A 15,865-nucleotide genomic window follows, 5' to 3' on the forward strand; every position below is an offset into this window, starting at 1 on the left:
AATGTGGAGTGTCCTGGTCATGTGGAGTGTCCTGGCTGTGTGGAGTGTCCTGGCAATGTGGAGTGTCCTAGCTGTGTGGAGTGTCCTGGCTGTGTGGAGTGTCCTGGCTGTGTGGAGTGTCCTGGCTGTGTGGAGTGTCCTGGCAATGTGGAGTGTCCTGGCAATGTGGAGTTTCCTGGCTGTGTGGAGTGTCCTGGCTGTGTGGAGTGTCCTGGCTGTGTGGAGTGTCCTGGCTGTGTGGAGTGTCCTGGCAATGTGGAGTGTCCTGGCTGTGTGGAGTGTCCTGGCTGTGTGGAGTGTCCTCGTCATGTGGAGTGTCCTGGCTGTGTGGAGTGTCCTGGCTGTGTGGAGTGTCCTGGCTGTGTGGAGTGTCCTGGCAATGTGGAGTGTCCTGGCTGTGTGGAGTGTCCTGGCTGTGTGGAGTGTCCTGGCTGTGTGGAGTGTCCTGGCTGTGTGGAGTGTCCTGGCAATGTGGAGTGTCCTGGCTGTGTGGAGTGTCCTGGCTGTGTGGAGTGTCCTCGTCATGTGGAGTGTCCTGACCATGTGGAGTGTCCTGACCATGTGGAGTGTCCTGACTGTGTGGAGTGTCCTGGTCATGTGGAGTGTCCTGGCCATGTGGAGTGTCCTGACCATGTGGAGTGTCCTGGCCGTGTGGAGTGTCCTGGTCATGTGGAGTGTCCTGGTCATGTGGAGTGTCCTGGCCATGTGGAGTGTCCTGACCATGTGGAGTGTCCTGGCCATGTGGAGTGTCCTGGCCATGTGGAGTGTCCTGACCATGTGGAGTGTCCTGGTCATGTGGAGTGTCCTGGCTGTGTGGAGTGTCCTGGCCATGTGGAGTGTCCTGACCATGTGGAGTGTCCTGGTCATGTGGAGTGTCCTGGTCATGTGGAGTGTCCTGACCATGTGGAGTGTCCTGGCTGTGTGGAGTGTCCTGACCATGTGGAGTGTCCTGGTCATGTGGAGTGTCCTGGTCATGTGGAGTGTCCTGACCATGTGGAGTGTCCTGACTGTGTGGAGTGTCCTGGTCATGTGGAGTGTCCTGGTCATGTGGAGTGTCCTGGTCATGTGGAGTGTCCTGGTCATGTGGAGTGTCCTGGTCATGTGGAGTGTCCTGGCCGTGTGGAGTGTCCTGACCATGTGGAGTGTTCTGAGAAGGGAGGATGAGAAAGACTTCATCTGCCACATTGTTTATCATTATAGTCCGGATATTTTCCTGAATATTTGATACATCTTGATCATTTGATTCTGTATAAAGATGGTTGTATAGTTCTGCTGACGTTTCGGTAAATTTGCTGACTAAAGTGTGGATTGCTCGTTGAGGAAATGACTAGCTTGGGTATCCAGCGTTACCCAAGAAAAAAAAGTAGGCCTTTGCTGATCTCCAAACGGCCTTCAAGGCTGACGTGCGATAACTAAAACTTTCCCCAGACTCTGAAGTGTGTACACCCGAAGTCTGGGGTGTATGAGTGCTGCGGTTCTCCCGTGAAACAGGAACAAACAAACACACAGAACCGTCCAGCCCATATGGTTCCAAGAACCTCTCCAGGTCTTCCTCATCTCTTCTCCAGGCCCTCCCAAGTCTTCCTCAGTTCCCCACCAGCTCCTCTCCTGGTTTTCCCATGGGTCTCCTCAAGTGTTCCCTAAGTCTCCCTAAAGTCCCTTTCAGGTCTCCCTCAGGTCCTTTTTACACCTTCCTCAGTTCGTCCTCAGGTATTACCCAGGTCTTCTCCCCCCAGGTCTACCTAGGACTTCCCTGGGTTTTCCCTAGGTCCTCTCCGTGCCTTCTCCAGGCATGTTTTAAAGGCCACGTCAGGTACAGAGAACCACGCACGGTATTTCCAACCCGTATTTTACCCAAAGTACAAATGAGTTTTTGAAAAGCGTCTTATGTTGGCCTTAAAACCACCTCAAAGATAAACATGCGGAAGCTTTAAACGGTAAAGCCTTACTGGTGATATGAAGGAAAGGTATGGGATTTGAAGTGCTCTAGAAAATGCGAGTTAAGATTTTAAATAACTTTGGAGACTGCAGAAGTAAGGGGTATGGGGCGATTAAGGGTGGGGTTAGAACTAGTCTTGGTGGTGGAGGCTGCCCCACACTGGTCCTGGTGGTGGAGGCTGCCCCACACTGGTCCTGGTGGTGGAGGCTGCCCCACACTGGTCCTGGTGGTGGAGGCTGCCCCACACTGGTCCTGGTGTGGAGGCCCCACACTGGTCCTGGTGGTGGAGGCTGCCCCACACTGGTCCTGGTGGTGGAGGCTGCCCCACACTGGTCCTGGTGGTGGAGGCTGCCCCACACTGGTCCTGGTGGTGGAGGCTGCCCCACACTGGTCCTGGTGGTGGAGGCTGCCCCACACTGGTCTTTAACACCAGCTGGGAATCAACATTCACCTCATGGAAGGCGGGCAGGGGGCGGACGTGCTGTGCAGTACACTTGCTGTGTCCGAGGTGTACTGACCAGGGCCTCTCTGATGACCCACGGATGTTCCTGGTAATGTGACGTGTGACGCTGCCTCATACCGTATGCCGCATGATGGTGTAGTAGACATCAAGTCAGGCACGATGCTTCTCAGGGGTTTTCTAAGTGTATATTATGACGTAGCCTCCCGTCTGCACATTGGCCAGTGTGGCTTTAGCGTCTCAAGTCGTCCACAGTGATCTAGACAGTGCCAGTAGCCGCTGTGGACGACCCTACCACACTCTGTGACTCCTCCTTATCTCCCGCCCTGTAACATGGTGTCAACACACAACGTTATACACTTCACGACAACATAACAGCCTCCAGGGGCTCCGCCCTCACCTCCACTCCTAAGGGTCAACAATTTCCTCTCATGATTTTGGAAGAGTCAGTTGATGTTGTGTTAGCTGAAGGTCTGGTACATTGATCATTACTCCCAGGTCTGTTATGCTGATCATTACTCCAAGGTCTGTTACACTGATCATTACTCCCAGGTCTGTTATGCTGATCATTACTCCAAGGTCTGTTACACTGATCATTACTCCCAGGTCTGTTATGCTGATCATTACTCCCAGGTCTGTTACACTGATCATTACTCCGAGGTCTGGTATATTGACCATTCGAGATGTTTGTGTGTGTGTGCTTCTCTGTTGTTGTTCATGTCTTCACTTGACCACAGAGGAGCAGTTGATGATCATTATAAAGATGCATGTCAGTATTCGTGTGGGTCACTGGAACCCGTGATTTATTTTTATTTGTATCTATCTATTTGATGATTATCATTATTATTATCTGACTGTAATAAGATTGTTGATAATCTGTATAAACATGTGGAATTTTAGTAAGGTAACCTATCACAAAGCAGAGTCATAACTAAATGTAATTATTATTATCTTTACAGGTGACACCAGACACTGGCAGAGTTCCATGCAAAAATGACCTAAGACCACATACCGTGGCTGATGATGACTTGCATTTATTAGATAAAGGTCAAGTGTGGAGGAGTGACCTGGTCTGGCGCTGTGTTATTAAAGATCTTGATGTGTCGTGATATGTGTGTGGAGTGCGTCTTGTGATAACATGATTGACAAGATAAGTGGTCTTAATCGGGCAGCATCGTTCACTGTTTCTCACCACTGTTACGTGGACCTACACCCAGCACGCTAGGGGCAGTGACTGGGATAGTGTGTGGCCTGAAAGTTCTTACGAGGTCGTTGTTTTTAAGGATATTTACAACCAGCTCCTCCCGCCGCCTGTTGGTTAAGTTATAAAGTGATACAAAACCTGACCTTGGCGAGGCTGGTGGAGGTACGACCTGCCTGCCAGTGGCCCAGGTTCAGCCACACTAGAGGGAGGACCGGCAGCACCTTCCCTGAAAGTGAAATAAAAATCCTGTTAACCTTGGTGCTCTACGAAGACTCGCCCGCCCATACCTGCAGACAGGATTCGACCCCGCCATTGACCAGGCGACAGAGCAGCCTGCTACAGGCAAGCCACAGGTTCCTGCGGCTGTGTAGTGTCTGTACCTGTGGACCCCCGCACCTCACCTCCACCATGTCTGTCAGGTGGAAGATTCCTCCCGGGGAGTCCGAGGAGGAGGAGGATGACGACAATGACACAGACACCTTCTGCGGGAGGCAGTACGAGCAGACTCTGGTGAGTACCACCAATACTTCCTTCTCAGTTTCTTCCTAAGTCTGTACTGTCGGCCATGTTGCATGTTTTTCTTATGCCGCCGACTTGCTGAACATTGTCAGGTAAGTGATGCGTGACGCCTGCTTGATGAGGTAGGACAGTAGGGCTTCCTGATGCAGCCATAAAGTCTAACCTTCCTGTTGAGATACAACACCAGTTTAGGGACCCCAAGTCCCTCTGATACACCGATTCCTGTGTCTGATGTCCTGCTGGGTAATGGTCAGGTCGAGGCCTTCTGTCGTTGTGATCCATCCTTGTTACTTTACATTTACTTGGGTTAAACATCAACTACATATCAGACCAGCTCTGGAGTCCGTCAAGGTCCACTCGTAAGTTGATGCAGATCTTCAAACTTTTTTTCCCTTCCTTCACGACCTTTTCATTATCCACAGAAGTATTCAGGCAGTAATTTGTAGCGTGTGGAGAGTCATTCACAGGTCAAAAACAGTAATGGCCTCAGAAGAGAACCCTGTAGCACTGGTCTGGTCACCTCGACCCATCTGAAGAAGGCTTCTCATACATGCCTCCTTTGTTCCTCTTCTGCTAAGATACTCCATCCATTGAGGAGGTCTTCCCCCTTACTCCTGCTTGATGATCCAGCTTCTCAGTCAGCCTCCCTGCGGTACAGTGTCACACATGTTTTCTGGAGGTCCAGATATAAACTGTCACTCAGCCTTCTCTTACGTCCAACACAGAGTCCATGACCTTTTCCTGAAACATGTCACACTAAGGTGATTTCTCCTCTCTAGGAAATCATCCATTTACTCTCTAATAATCTTTTCCAGTACCCTACAAACCAACGTGTCAGTGTGTGTGTGTGTGTGTGTGTGTGTGTGTGACCTTATATGCTTTACACGTCTATTGTCGTTCTGATGTCTGTTTCCTTTCTAAAATGCATCCATTATCTTATGAAAGCCATTTGTTATAATAATGATAATAGTAATGATAATGATAATAATATTATTATTATTGATTATATTATCATTGTTTTATTATCATTATATGATTATTATCTTTTTTATGTTAACTAAGACGGCACGGGCAACTGAGGCCCTAATCAAGGCCATCCTATTAACGATATTATGGGGTCCCAGGTTCGATCCTGGCTGTTGGAGCTTTGTATGTTCTATGAAGGTGTGCGTTCATATACACTTTATTCGTATATATATATATATATATATATATATATATATATATATATATATATATATATATATATATATATATATTCCCTAGATTGAACCAGGTACCCTTTTACCAACCAAACCCTAGGGGTGGATGAACAGCTGGGTTAACTGTGAACCGACTGCCGCAACCAGGATTCGAACCTATGCGGTCGACCCTGGGCGGCCCGTGAATGCGTCACGGGAGTCCTTGAATATTATTATGTTTAAAAAGTATGTCCGTGGTCTATAGAGGTCAGGGTCAGCAAGGTCACGGTGACGGGTGATAGTGTGGTCTATAAAAGTCAAGGACAGCACGTCATCCCCTGTATACCACACCCCTCCAATTCGCTCTCTTCTATACAGGTCATAGTTACTGGGAAAGATATGAGAAGGTAGAGAGTTCTAAAGCTTCGAAGTGTAGGAAAAGAAACAGTTATCAAAACAGCCCACCCGTGAGTTGCCAGTGCCACACAGCAGCAGCTTGCCGAGTATTGTGTGATGTAGGCTGTAGTGGTGAGACCAGACGAGCAACATTACCTGTGTTGTGTATGATCTTCGCCAGATGCCGTCCTGAATTTGAACACTCCTGTAAAACCTACACTTGGTCTGAATGGTTCTTTATTATCAAAGAAAATTACTGATAGATTTGACGAATGATCAAAGTAGGAAGTGATTCAGTATTAACAGTAATGATAGAACTCTCGAGTTGTCATAGTACAGACTTTAAAAAGTATATGGTGGATTTTTTAATTTGCCTCTTATCTCGGTGTTCCATATTTGTTAATGTACTTTATCAGTTAGTATAAACGAATATGTTGATGCTAGAATGATAAACGTAGTCACTGATTTAAATTTCTGTTGGTAGAATGAGCAGCATGTGGTACAGCATGTGGTGCAGTATGTGGTGCAGCGTGTGGTACAGTATGTGGTGCAGCTTGTGGTGCAGCATGTGGTGCAGTATGTGGTGCAGCATACAGAACGTTCTCTTCTCCAAGTTTACCAACATCTCATTAGTATAGCTGCCAATTTCACAAGTTTTTATCGATGATAAGGGATCAGGGAGCTCGATGATAAGGGATCAGGGAGATCGATGATAAGGGATCAGGGTGCTCGATGATAAGGGATCAGGGAGATCGGTGATAAGGGATCAGGGAGCTCGATGATAACTGATCAGGGTGCTCGATGATAAGGGATCAGGGAGTTCGATGATAAGGGATTAGGGAGCACGATGATAAGGGATCAGGGAGTCGATGATAAGGGATCAGGGAGCACGATGGTAAGGGATCAGGGAGCTCGATGATAAGGGATCAGGGAGCACAATGATAAGGGATCAGGGAGCTCGATGATAAGGGATCAGGGAGCTCGATGATAACTGATCAGGGTGCTCGATGATAAGGGATCAGGGAGCTCGATGATAACTGATCAGGGAGCTCGATGATAAGGGATCAGGGAGCTCGATGATAAGGGATCAGGGAGCTCAATGATAAGGGATCAGGGAGCTCGATGATAAGGGATCAGGGTGCTCGATGATAAGGGATCAGGGAGATCGATGATAAGGGATCAGGGAGATCGATGATAAGGGATCAGGGTGCTCGATGATAAGGGATCAGGGAGCTCGATGATAACTGATCAGGGAGCTCGATGTTAAGGGATCAGGAAGCTCGATGATAACTGATCAGGGAGCTCGATGATAAGGGATCAGGGAGCTCGATGATAACTGATCAGGGAGCTCGATGATAAGGGATCAGGGAGCTCGATGATAACTGATCAGGGAGCTCGATGATAAGGGATCAGGGAGCTCGATGATAAGGGATCAGGGAGCTCGATGATAAGGGATCAGGGAGCTCGATGATAAGGGATCAAGGAGCACAATGATAAGGGATCAGGGAAGTCGATGATAAGGGATCAGGGAGCTCGATGATAACTCATCAGGGTGCTCGATGATAAGGGATCAGGGAGTTCGATGATAAGGGATCAGGGAGCACGATGGTAAGGGATCAGGGAGCTCGATGATAAGGGATCAGGGAGCACGATGGTAAGGGATCAGGGAGCTCGATGATAAGGGATCAGGGAGCACAATGATAAGGGATCAGGGAGCTCGATGATAAGGGATCAGGGAGCTCGATGATAAGGGATCAGGGAGCTCGATGATAAGGGATCAGGGAGCTCGATGATAACTGATCAGGGTGCTCGATGATAAGGGATCAGGGAGCTCGATGATAAGGGATCAAGGAGCACAATGATAAGGGATCAGGGAGCTCGATGATAAGGGATCAGGGAGCTCGATGATATCTGATCAGGGTGTTCGATGATAAGGGATCAGGGAGCTCGATGATAAGGGATCAGGGAGCTCGATGATAACTGATCAGGGAGCTCGATGATAAGGGATCAGGGAGCTCGATGATAACTGATCAGGGTGCTCGATGATAAGGGATCAGGGAGCTCGATGATAAGGGATCAGGGAGCTCGATGATAACTGATCAGGGAGCTCAATGATAAGGGATCAGGGAGCTCGATGATAAGGGATCAAGGAGCTCGATGATAAGGTTTCAGGGTGCCCGATAATAAGGGATCAGGGAGCACGATGGTAAGGGATCAGGGAGCTCGATGATAAGGGATCAGGGAGCTCGATGATAACTGATCAGGGAGCTCGATGATAAGGGATCAGGGAGCTCGATGATAAGGGATCAGGGTGCTCGATGTTAAGGGATCAGGGAGTTCGATGATAAGGGATCAGGGAGCTCGATGATAACTGATCGGGGAGCTCGATGATAAGGGATCAGGGAGCTCGATGATAATTGATCAGGGTGCTCGATGATAAGGGATCAGGGTGCTCGATGATAAGGGATCAGGGAGTTCGATGATAAGGGATCAGGGAGCTCGATGATAAGGGATCAGGGAGCTCGATGATAAGGGATCAGGGAGCACGATGGTAAGGGATCAGGGAGCTCGATGATAAGGGATCAGGGAGCACAGTGGTAAGGGATCAGGGAGGTCGATGATAAGGGATCAGGGAGCTAGATGATAAGGGATCAGGGAGCTCGATGATAAGGTGTCAGGGAGCTCGATGATAAGGTATCAGGGAGCTCGATGATAAGGGATCAGGGAGCTCGATGATAACTGATCAGGGTGCTCGATGATAAGGGATCAGGGAGCTCGATGATAAGGGATCAGGGAGCTCGATGGTAACTGATCAGGGAGCTCAATGATAAGGGATCAGGGAGCTCGATGATAAGGGATCAAGGAGCTCGATGATAAGGTTTCAGGGTGCCCGATAATAAGGGATCAGGGAGCACGATGGTAAGGGATCAGGGAGCTCGATGATGAGGGATCAGGGCCAGCCAGTGTGGTGGGCTGGGGCCAGCCAGTGTGGTGAGCTGGGGCCAGCCAGTGTGGTGGGCTGGGGCCAGCCAGTGTGGTGGGCTGGAGCCAGCCAGTGTGGTGGGCTGGGGCCAGCCAGTGTGGTGAGCTGAGGCCAGCCAGTGTGGTGGGCTGGGGCCAGCCAGTGTGGTGGGCTGGGGCCAGCCAGTGTGGTGGGCTGGGGCCAGCCAGTGTGGTGAGCTGAGGCCAGCCAGCCGGGCGGGCAGGAGCATTGCGTCACAGCGGCCTGGGGCACCTGGCCATGCTGCACCCCTCGCTAGAGTGTTAAGATGAGAGCCTAGCCTGCTGCCCCCTACCTGCCTTGCCTGCTGCCCCCTACCTGCCTGGCCTGCTGCCGCCCCTCCGTCTAGAGTGCCACTGTCTGCCTGGCTCGTCCCCTGCATGGCTCTCGTGCCGAAGTAGCCTTCCTCCGGCATCATGGGTGCAACAGGTGTCTCGTGAGGGAGCGCGACAGCTTCCCTGCTTGGCCCCTTGCCAGTGTCCTCCTCACGCCCTGGTCTGGTCTGCCGCTCCCGTTCGTCATGTTTTTTCCCAGGATTGTCCTTCCGCTTTACTTGGTTACCTCTGGAATAATGCTGTATGTACCGGAGGCTCGAGGTCGCCAGCGCCAGCCACGGAACTCACCAGGATGGTCGCAGTGCAGGTGTTGAGCTGACCCACGTATGGCTCTCACGTAAGACTGCACATGTAAGAGAGTTCATCATCCAGGGACTGGTGTACGTCCACACTTGAGGATGGCGTCTGATCACAAGGGTCGTGATGATGGTCTTATATACGTGCACTGCCACCATTACGGCACGGTCGTACATACCGCCTGCGGGAGCATACCTCATCCTGTTCCTGGATGTCCTTGTTTGTTATGCTCCGGGAAGACGTACAGGTGGGAAGACGTGCAAGTGGGAAGACGTACAGGTGGGAAGACATGCAAGTGGGAAGACGTACAGGTGGGAAGACGTGCAAGTGGGAAGACGTACAGGTGGGAAGACGTGCAAGTGGGAAGACGTACAGGTGGGAAGACGTGCAAGTGGGAAGACGTACAGGTGAGAAGACGTGCAAGTGGGAAGACGTACAGGTGGGAAGACGTGCAAGTGGGAAGACGTACAGGTGGGAAGACGTGCAAGTGGGAAGACGTACAGGTGGGAAGACGTGCAAGTGGGAAGACGTGCAGGTGGGAAGACGTGCAGGTGGAAAGGACATTTTTGATACATTCTCTACGTATTATTCTTGTTGTAGAGGAGGAAGTAGCAGGTGGAGCACAGTACACAACATGAAGTTCCTGGATGTCCTCCCAGCCACCAGCCGCTTCACTCGTCTCCTTGATGTAACAGTGGCAGTCAGGTATAGGTGATGACACCTACTGTGCTGGCTGGCAGTCAGGTATAGGTGATGACACCTACTGTGCTGGCTGGCATTCAGGTATAGGTGATGACACCTGCTGTGCTGGCTGGCAGTCAGGTATAGGTGATGACACCTGCTGTGTTGGCTGGCAGTCAGGTGTAGGTGATGACACCTGCTGTGCTGGCTGGCAGTCAGGTGTAGGTGATGACACCTGCTGTGCTGGCTGGCAGTCAGGTGTAGGTGATGACACCTGCTGTGCTGGCTGGCAGTCAGGTATAGGTGATGACACCTACTGTGCTTGCTGGCAGTCAGGTGTAGGTGATGACGCCTGCTGTGCTGGCTGGCAGTCAGGTATAGGTGATGACACCTGGTGTGCTGGCTGGCAGTCAGGTGTAGGTGATGACACCTGCTGTGCTGGCTGGCAGTCAGGTGTAGGTGATGACACCTGCTGTGCTGGCTGGCATTCAGGTGTAGGTGATGACACCTACTGTGCTTGCTGGCAGTCAGGTGTAGGTGATGACACCTGGTGTGCTGGCTGGCAGTCAGGTGTAGGTGATGACACCTGGTGTGCTGGCTGGCAGTCAGGTGTAGGTGATGACACCTACTGTGCTGGCTGGCAGTCAGGTGTAGGTGATGACACCTGCTGTGCTGGCTGGCAGTCAGGTATAGGTGATGACACCTGCTGTGCTGGCTGGCAGTCAGGTGTAGGTGATGACACCTGGTGTGCTGGCTGGCAGTCAGGTGTAGGTGATGACACCTACTGTGCTGGCTGGCAGTCAGGTGTAGGTGATGACACCTGGTGTGCTGGCTGGCAGTCAGGTGTAGGTGATGACACCTACTGTGCTGGCTGGCAGTCAGGTGTAGGTGATGACACCTGCTGTGCTGGCTGGCAGTCAGGTATAGGTGATGACACCTGCTGTGCTGGCTGGCAGTCAGGTGTAGGTGATGACACCTGCTGTGCTGGCTGGCAGTCAGGTATAGGTGATGACACCTGGTGTGCTGGCTGGCAGTCAGGTGTAGGTGATGACACCTGGTGTGCTGGCTGGGAGCAGGGAAGCTGCGCACTACCGGAGCAGTGTCCAGAGCCTGGCCGGCTGTACCGCACCGCTGACTGATGGTGTGACCTTGAGTCTCCTCCTCTCATTAATCTCTTACCAGAAATAATGAGAAACTTTCACTAGCAAGACCAGGTGAACACGGCAGGATGAACAGGTGAACACTGGAGGAGGAACAGGTGAACACTGGAGGAGGAACAGTTGAACACAGTAGGAGGAACAGTTGAACACAGTAGTAAGACCAGGTGAATACAGTAGCACATCAGGTAAGGGAAGGAAAGGGGGATGATGGAAGGAAAGCGGGGCTAAGGGAAGGAAAGGGGGATGATGGAAGGAAAGCGGGGTAAGGGAAGAAAAGGAGGATGATGGAAGGAAAGCGGGGTAAGGGAAAGAAAGTGGTGGGAGGGAAGGAAAGCGGAGTGACGTCCGGGAAAGGTAGGAATGTTACATAGAGTGACACAGACCACACAGACCCAGGATCCAAGCGAGGTGGTCAGACCTTAATAGATCTATTGAAGAAAGCAAGTACAGTCTCCTTGAACGCAAGAGAGGGAAAGAATAGCAACACAGAGGCTCTCTCTCTCTCTCTCTCTCTCAGGTAACATGCCCGACGGAAAAACAGGTAGAAAAACTATCTTGCCGCATTGATAAGGGACTTTGTCGAATTTTTCTTAAAATTCCAGAAACATAATATCCACTGACTTTGTCTCGTCATGAGTATTAGATGATTTATGATTTTATCTCTGATGATCAAATTCAGAAGTTGACATACAGTTGACGTGAGGCTAATATGACGCTAAGTGCCGAGCAGTTCACAGCTTCTTTCTTTCAATATAGGAGAGACGTCTGCCAGTCTCCAGTTCCGTGGCCCCTTAACGTCCTGGAGATAATTAGTGAGAACAGAGCTTAACGCTTTGGCAATTTCGTGCTTGACTTTCCTGATAACTCGTAGAAAGAAGAGATCAGGACCTGGAGCTTTTAACTTCCCTGTGTTGGTATTTCTCAAACTGTGGAGGTAAATTCTGGTGACAGTGAATGCTGTCTATGTTTCTCAAATTTCGTGTCGTTGTTCTGTAGCTTAAAAACAGAATTTATAGATAATGTTCAAGGTTGTCGCTATGCTTTTATCATCAGCAGAGGGTTTCCCATCTTCTCATACTAAGAGTTCTATCCCATTCTGTAAATGTTTCATGTTATTACTACATCTATAATATCTTAGAATCTCCGTTACAGTCTCTTGCAATACTTACTTCATACTCCCTCTAGGCTTGCTTGATAAGTTTTTTCGTCTCTCTGAACAGTGTTATAATGTGTTGCAATATTTGGGTTATTGTCTAATTTGTTAAAGTTGTAGAACTTATTGTTAAGGTTGTAGACTTTATTGTTAAGGTTGTAGAACTTATTGTTAAGGTTGTAGACTTTATTGTTAAGGACCGTCCAGCTTGCTGTCGGTTTATTGTTTGTGTCGTACATGGGGATGAATGTGGCTTGTTAGAGCACTACATTGATTGTCGACTGGCCCGTAATTCCTCTGGGTATGAACCCACAAGAATGTAACTCTGTAATGCCTGAGCAACACATTATAATCATCTCCTTATAAAGTATAGTGTAATAATGCTAGTTTTGATATTTCCATCGACCTGGCCATGTGTCTACATGTTCACCAACACGGGTACTGGTTAGTAAGAACTTGTGGGATGCAGGAATTATACCAGGGACATCAGCTCCCCTTCTCGTCTCGATGAAGGTTTTGCAGAGAATATTGTCTTCGACAAACTTAGTAAGTCCAGCAGATTCACTTTCTACACCTGAGATAGTCATCCACGTTGTTCTGGAAGATTAATAATCCCCAGAATAATTGAGTTTTGATCCTGTGTTGCTCGGTGTAAACTCTCGTGCATGACAATTTCAGTATCTGCTGGCTGACTCGATCCTTTATGTACGACGTTTATGTAAAGTTTGGAGAATTCTATCTTGATATGAAAGACACAAGTGTTCAACGGCGGCAGATATTGTGGTCTGAATTTCGACGGTGTTTAGGTAAGGTTTTACATACACTGCAGTTCCCTCTCCTCGACCGTCACTGTCCCTTACAAGTGAGTTGTAGTGTGGTAGATTGTACTCGCTGATCACATCATTGTTTATCATGTTCACAAATGTTTCTGTTAAGCCAATGATGTCAACGTGTTCAGTGTTTCACAAGCAATACAACTCAGCTGGTTTGGTTCGCATGGATCTTATGTTCATGTGATGGTACGATTTTGTACGAGACTGGTGATGGTATGATTCTGTACGAGACTTTGTGATGGTATGATTCTGTACGAGACTGGTGATGGTATGATTTTGTACGAGACTGGTGATGGTATGATTCTATACGAGACTGGTGATGGTATGATTCTATACGAGACTGGTGATGGTATGATTCTGTACGAGACTTTGTGATGGTATGATTCTGTACGAGACTTTGTGATGGTATGATTCTGTACGAGACTGGTGATGGTATGATTCTGTACGAGACTTTGTGATGGTATGATTCTATACGAGACTGGTGATGGTATGATTCTGTACGAGACTGGTGATGGTATGATTCTATACGAGACTTTGTGATGGTATGATTCTGTACGAGACTTTGTGATGGTATGATTCTATACGAGACTGGTGATGATATGATTCTGTACGAGACTTTGTGATGGTATGATTCTGTACGAGACTTGGTGATGGTATGATTCTATACGAGACTGGTGATGGTATGATTCTGTACGAGACTGGTGATGGTATGATTCTATACGAGACTGGTGATGGTATGATTCTGTACGAGACTTTGTGATGGTATGATTCTGTACGAGACTTTGTGATGGTATGATTCTATACGAGACTGGTGATGGTATGATTCTAAACGAGACTGGTGATGGTATGATTCTATACGAGACTGGTGATGGTATGATTCTGTACGAGACTTTGTGATGGTATGATTCTAAACGAGACTGGTGATGGTATGATTCTATACGAGACTGGTGATGGTATGATTCTCTACGAGACTGGTAATGGTATGATTCTGTACGAGACTGGTGATGGTATGATTTGGTGCAATTATTTGTAGACCGAGATGTGACGAGACCTTGTGACCTGCCCCACATCGTCGCTGCCTGGTGGGGTGGGGAGTGAACTCGATCTGACCTACCTCACGTGACGTAATATGACCTTAACTGACCTCTACCGCCCGTATTATATGGTCAACACGCCGACCTCTGCCGATCCTCCACAACAACTTGTACCTTGCAGGTGTTCGTCAGTGTGATCTTTGATTCGCACAGCCAAGAGTTCCGTCACTTGATTACTGAGGTGAAGGTGGTCGTCTCTGCTGTGTAACCCGCTTCCTCCTGTGATGGTGTTGAGCCACATGTATACAACGTCAATGCTAACGTTAATGTACAGACACTTCAGTGTGTCATCTGGCGCTGTACTCTGAGCGTAGTTACCTACCGTCTTGACCAGTTGTTTAATGTGCCACGTTCTGCCGTCGGGTTAGACGTGGTCTGTTCTCTTACCTCTGGAATTCCCGGCCATGTGTGTGTGTGTGTGTGTGTGTGTGTGTGTGTGTGTGTGTGTGTGTGTGTGTGTGTTTACCCGCATTTCTGGCTAGTGGATCTCCAAGGATCACGGAACATTCGTACAGCACGTCGTTGCTCGTGAGCAGGCCGAAGGGGGAGGGAGTTGGAGGGTGGGGGTGGTCCCATGAGGTAGGGGGGAACAGCTGGATGGGTGGTTGTGGTGTGACGTCAACCTGGAGGAGGGTCTGGAATTAGGGCGAGGGAGGGCTCTAGTGGAGGGACGGAGCTTGCAGGTTGGGTGAGCATGAGTGGGGTTACGTGGTGGGGGGGGGGGGGGGTGTTAAGAGGTAGGATGAACATGATAAGGTTTAGGAAGGGCTGTGAGGGTACGGGTTGTGGGGGAGAGGCAGTAGACGCTGAACGTGTGTGAGATGAACATGTGAGGGAGGAGGAGAGGATCAGCAGGATGAGCCACAGGAGGAGGAGAAGACCAACAGGATGAGCCACAGGAGGAGGAGAAGACCAACAGGATGAGCCACAGGAGGAGGAGAGGACCAGCAGGATGAGCCACAGGAGGAGGAGAGGACCAGCAGGATGAGCCACAGGAGGAGAAGAAGACCAACAGGATGAGCCACAGGAGGAGGAAAAGATCAGCAGGATGAGCCACAGGAGGATGAGAGGACCAGTAGAATGAGCCACTGGAGGAGGAGAGGACCAACAGAATGAGCCACAGGAGGAGGAGAGGACCAGCAGGATGAGCCACAGGAGGAGGAGAGTTATAGGTCATAAGAGTGGCGGTGTTACCGTGTGCTTGGCTCCACAGGTGGCAGCATCAGGTGCCAGACTGGCCAGGTGAGTGCCGAGTATTGGAGTCAATGTTGCTCACTCTTGCTCAGGAACCACTGAGGTTGTGTCTGGACGTGATCATTGGTTTAAGAATAACTCACCCAAGTGGGAAATGTCTGTCGCGGAATGCAGGCGCCGTGCGGCTTACACACGTCAACTCCAAGATTCTATATGAGAATATGAGATGCGATATAATGGCTGGCTACATGGCAGCATCAGCGAGGGCGCCGTCTCCACTTACCTACAAATCAGGAGTACCGGCCCAAGCGCCACCCCCGCTCCTGGGCTGCCTTTGTCTCCAACACCTCCAGCCCAGGTTTCATGCGTCGATGTCCACCGTGTTCTTCATCCCAAGCAGCTGAATATATCCAACTTA

General features: G+C 49.6%; 1 protein-coding gene across 1 annotated transcript in view; it reads left to right on the forward strand.

The window, feature by feature from the left end:
• The window catches only part of LOC139761747 (chloride channel protein 2-like), a 618,856-nt gene that overhangs the window by 30,589 nt on the left and 572,402 nt on the right, over nt 1–15,865 (forward strand). Inside the window, exon 2 of the mRNA XM_071686178.1 lies at nt 3,359–4,113. Coding sequence (XP_071542279.1) covers nt 4,012–4,113 — 102 coding nt within the window. The 5' untranslated portion in view covers nt 3,359–4,011. The remainder of the gene's footprint in view (nt 1–3,358; nt 4,114–15,865) is intronic.

Source organism: Panulirus ornatus, chromosome 41 (genome assembly GCF_036320965.1).
Source record: "Panulirus ornatus isolate Po-2019 chromosome 41, ASM3632096v1, whole genome shotgun sequence".
NCBI lineage: Eukaryota > Metazoa > Arthropoda > Malacostraca > Decapoda > Palinuridae > Panulirus > Panulirus ornatus.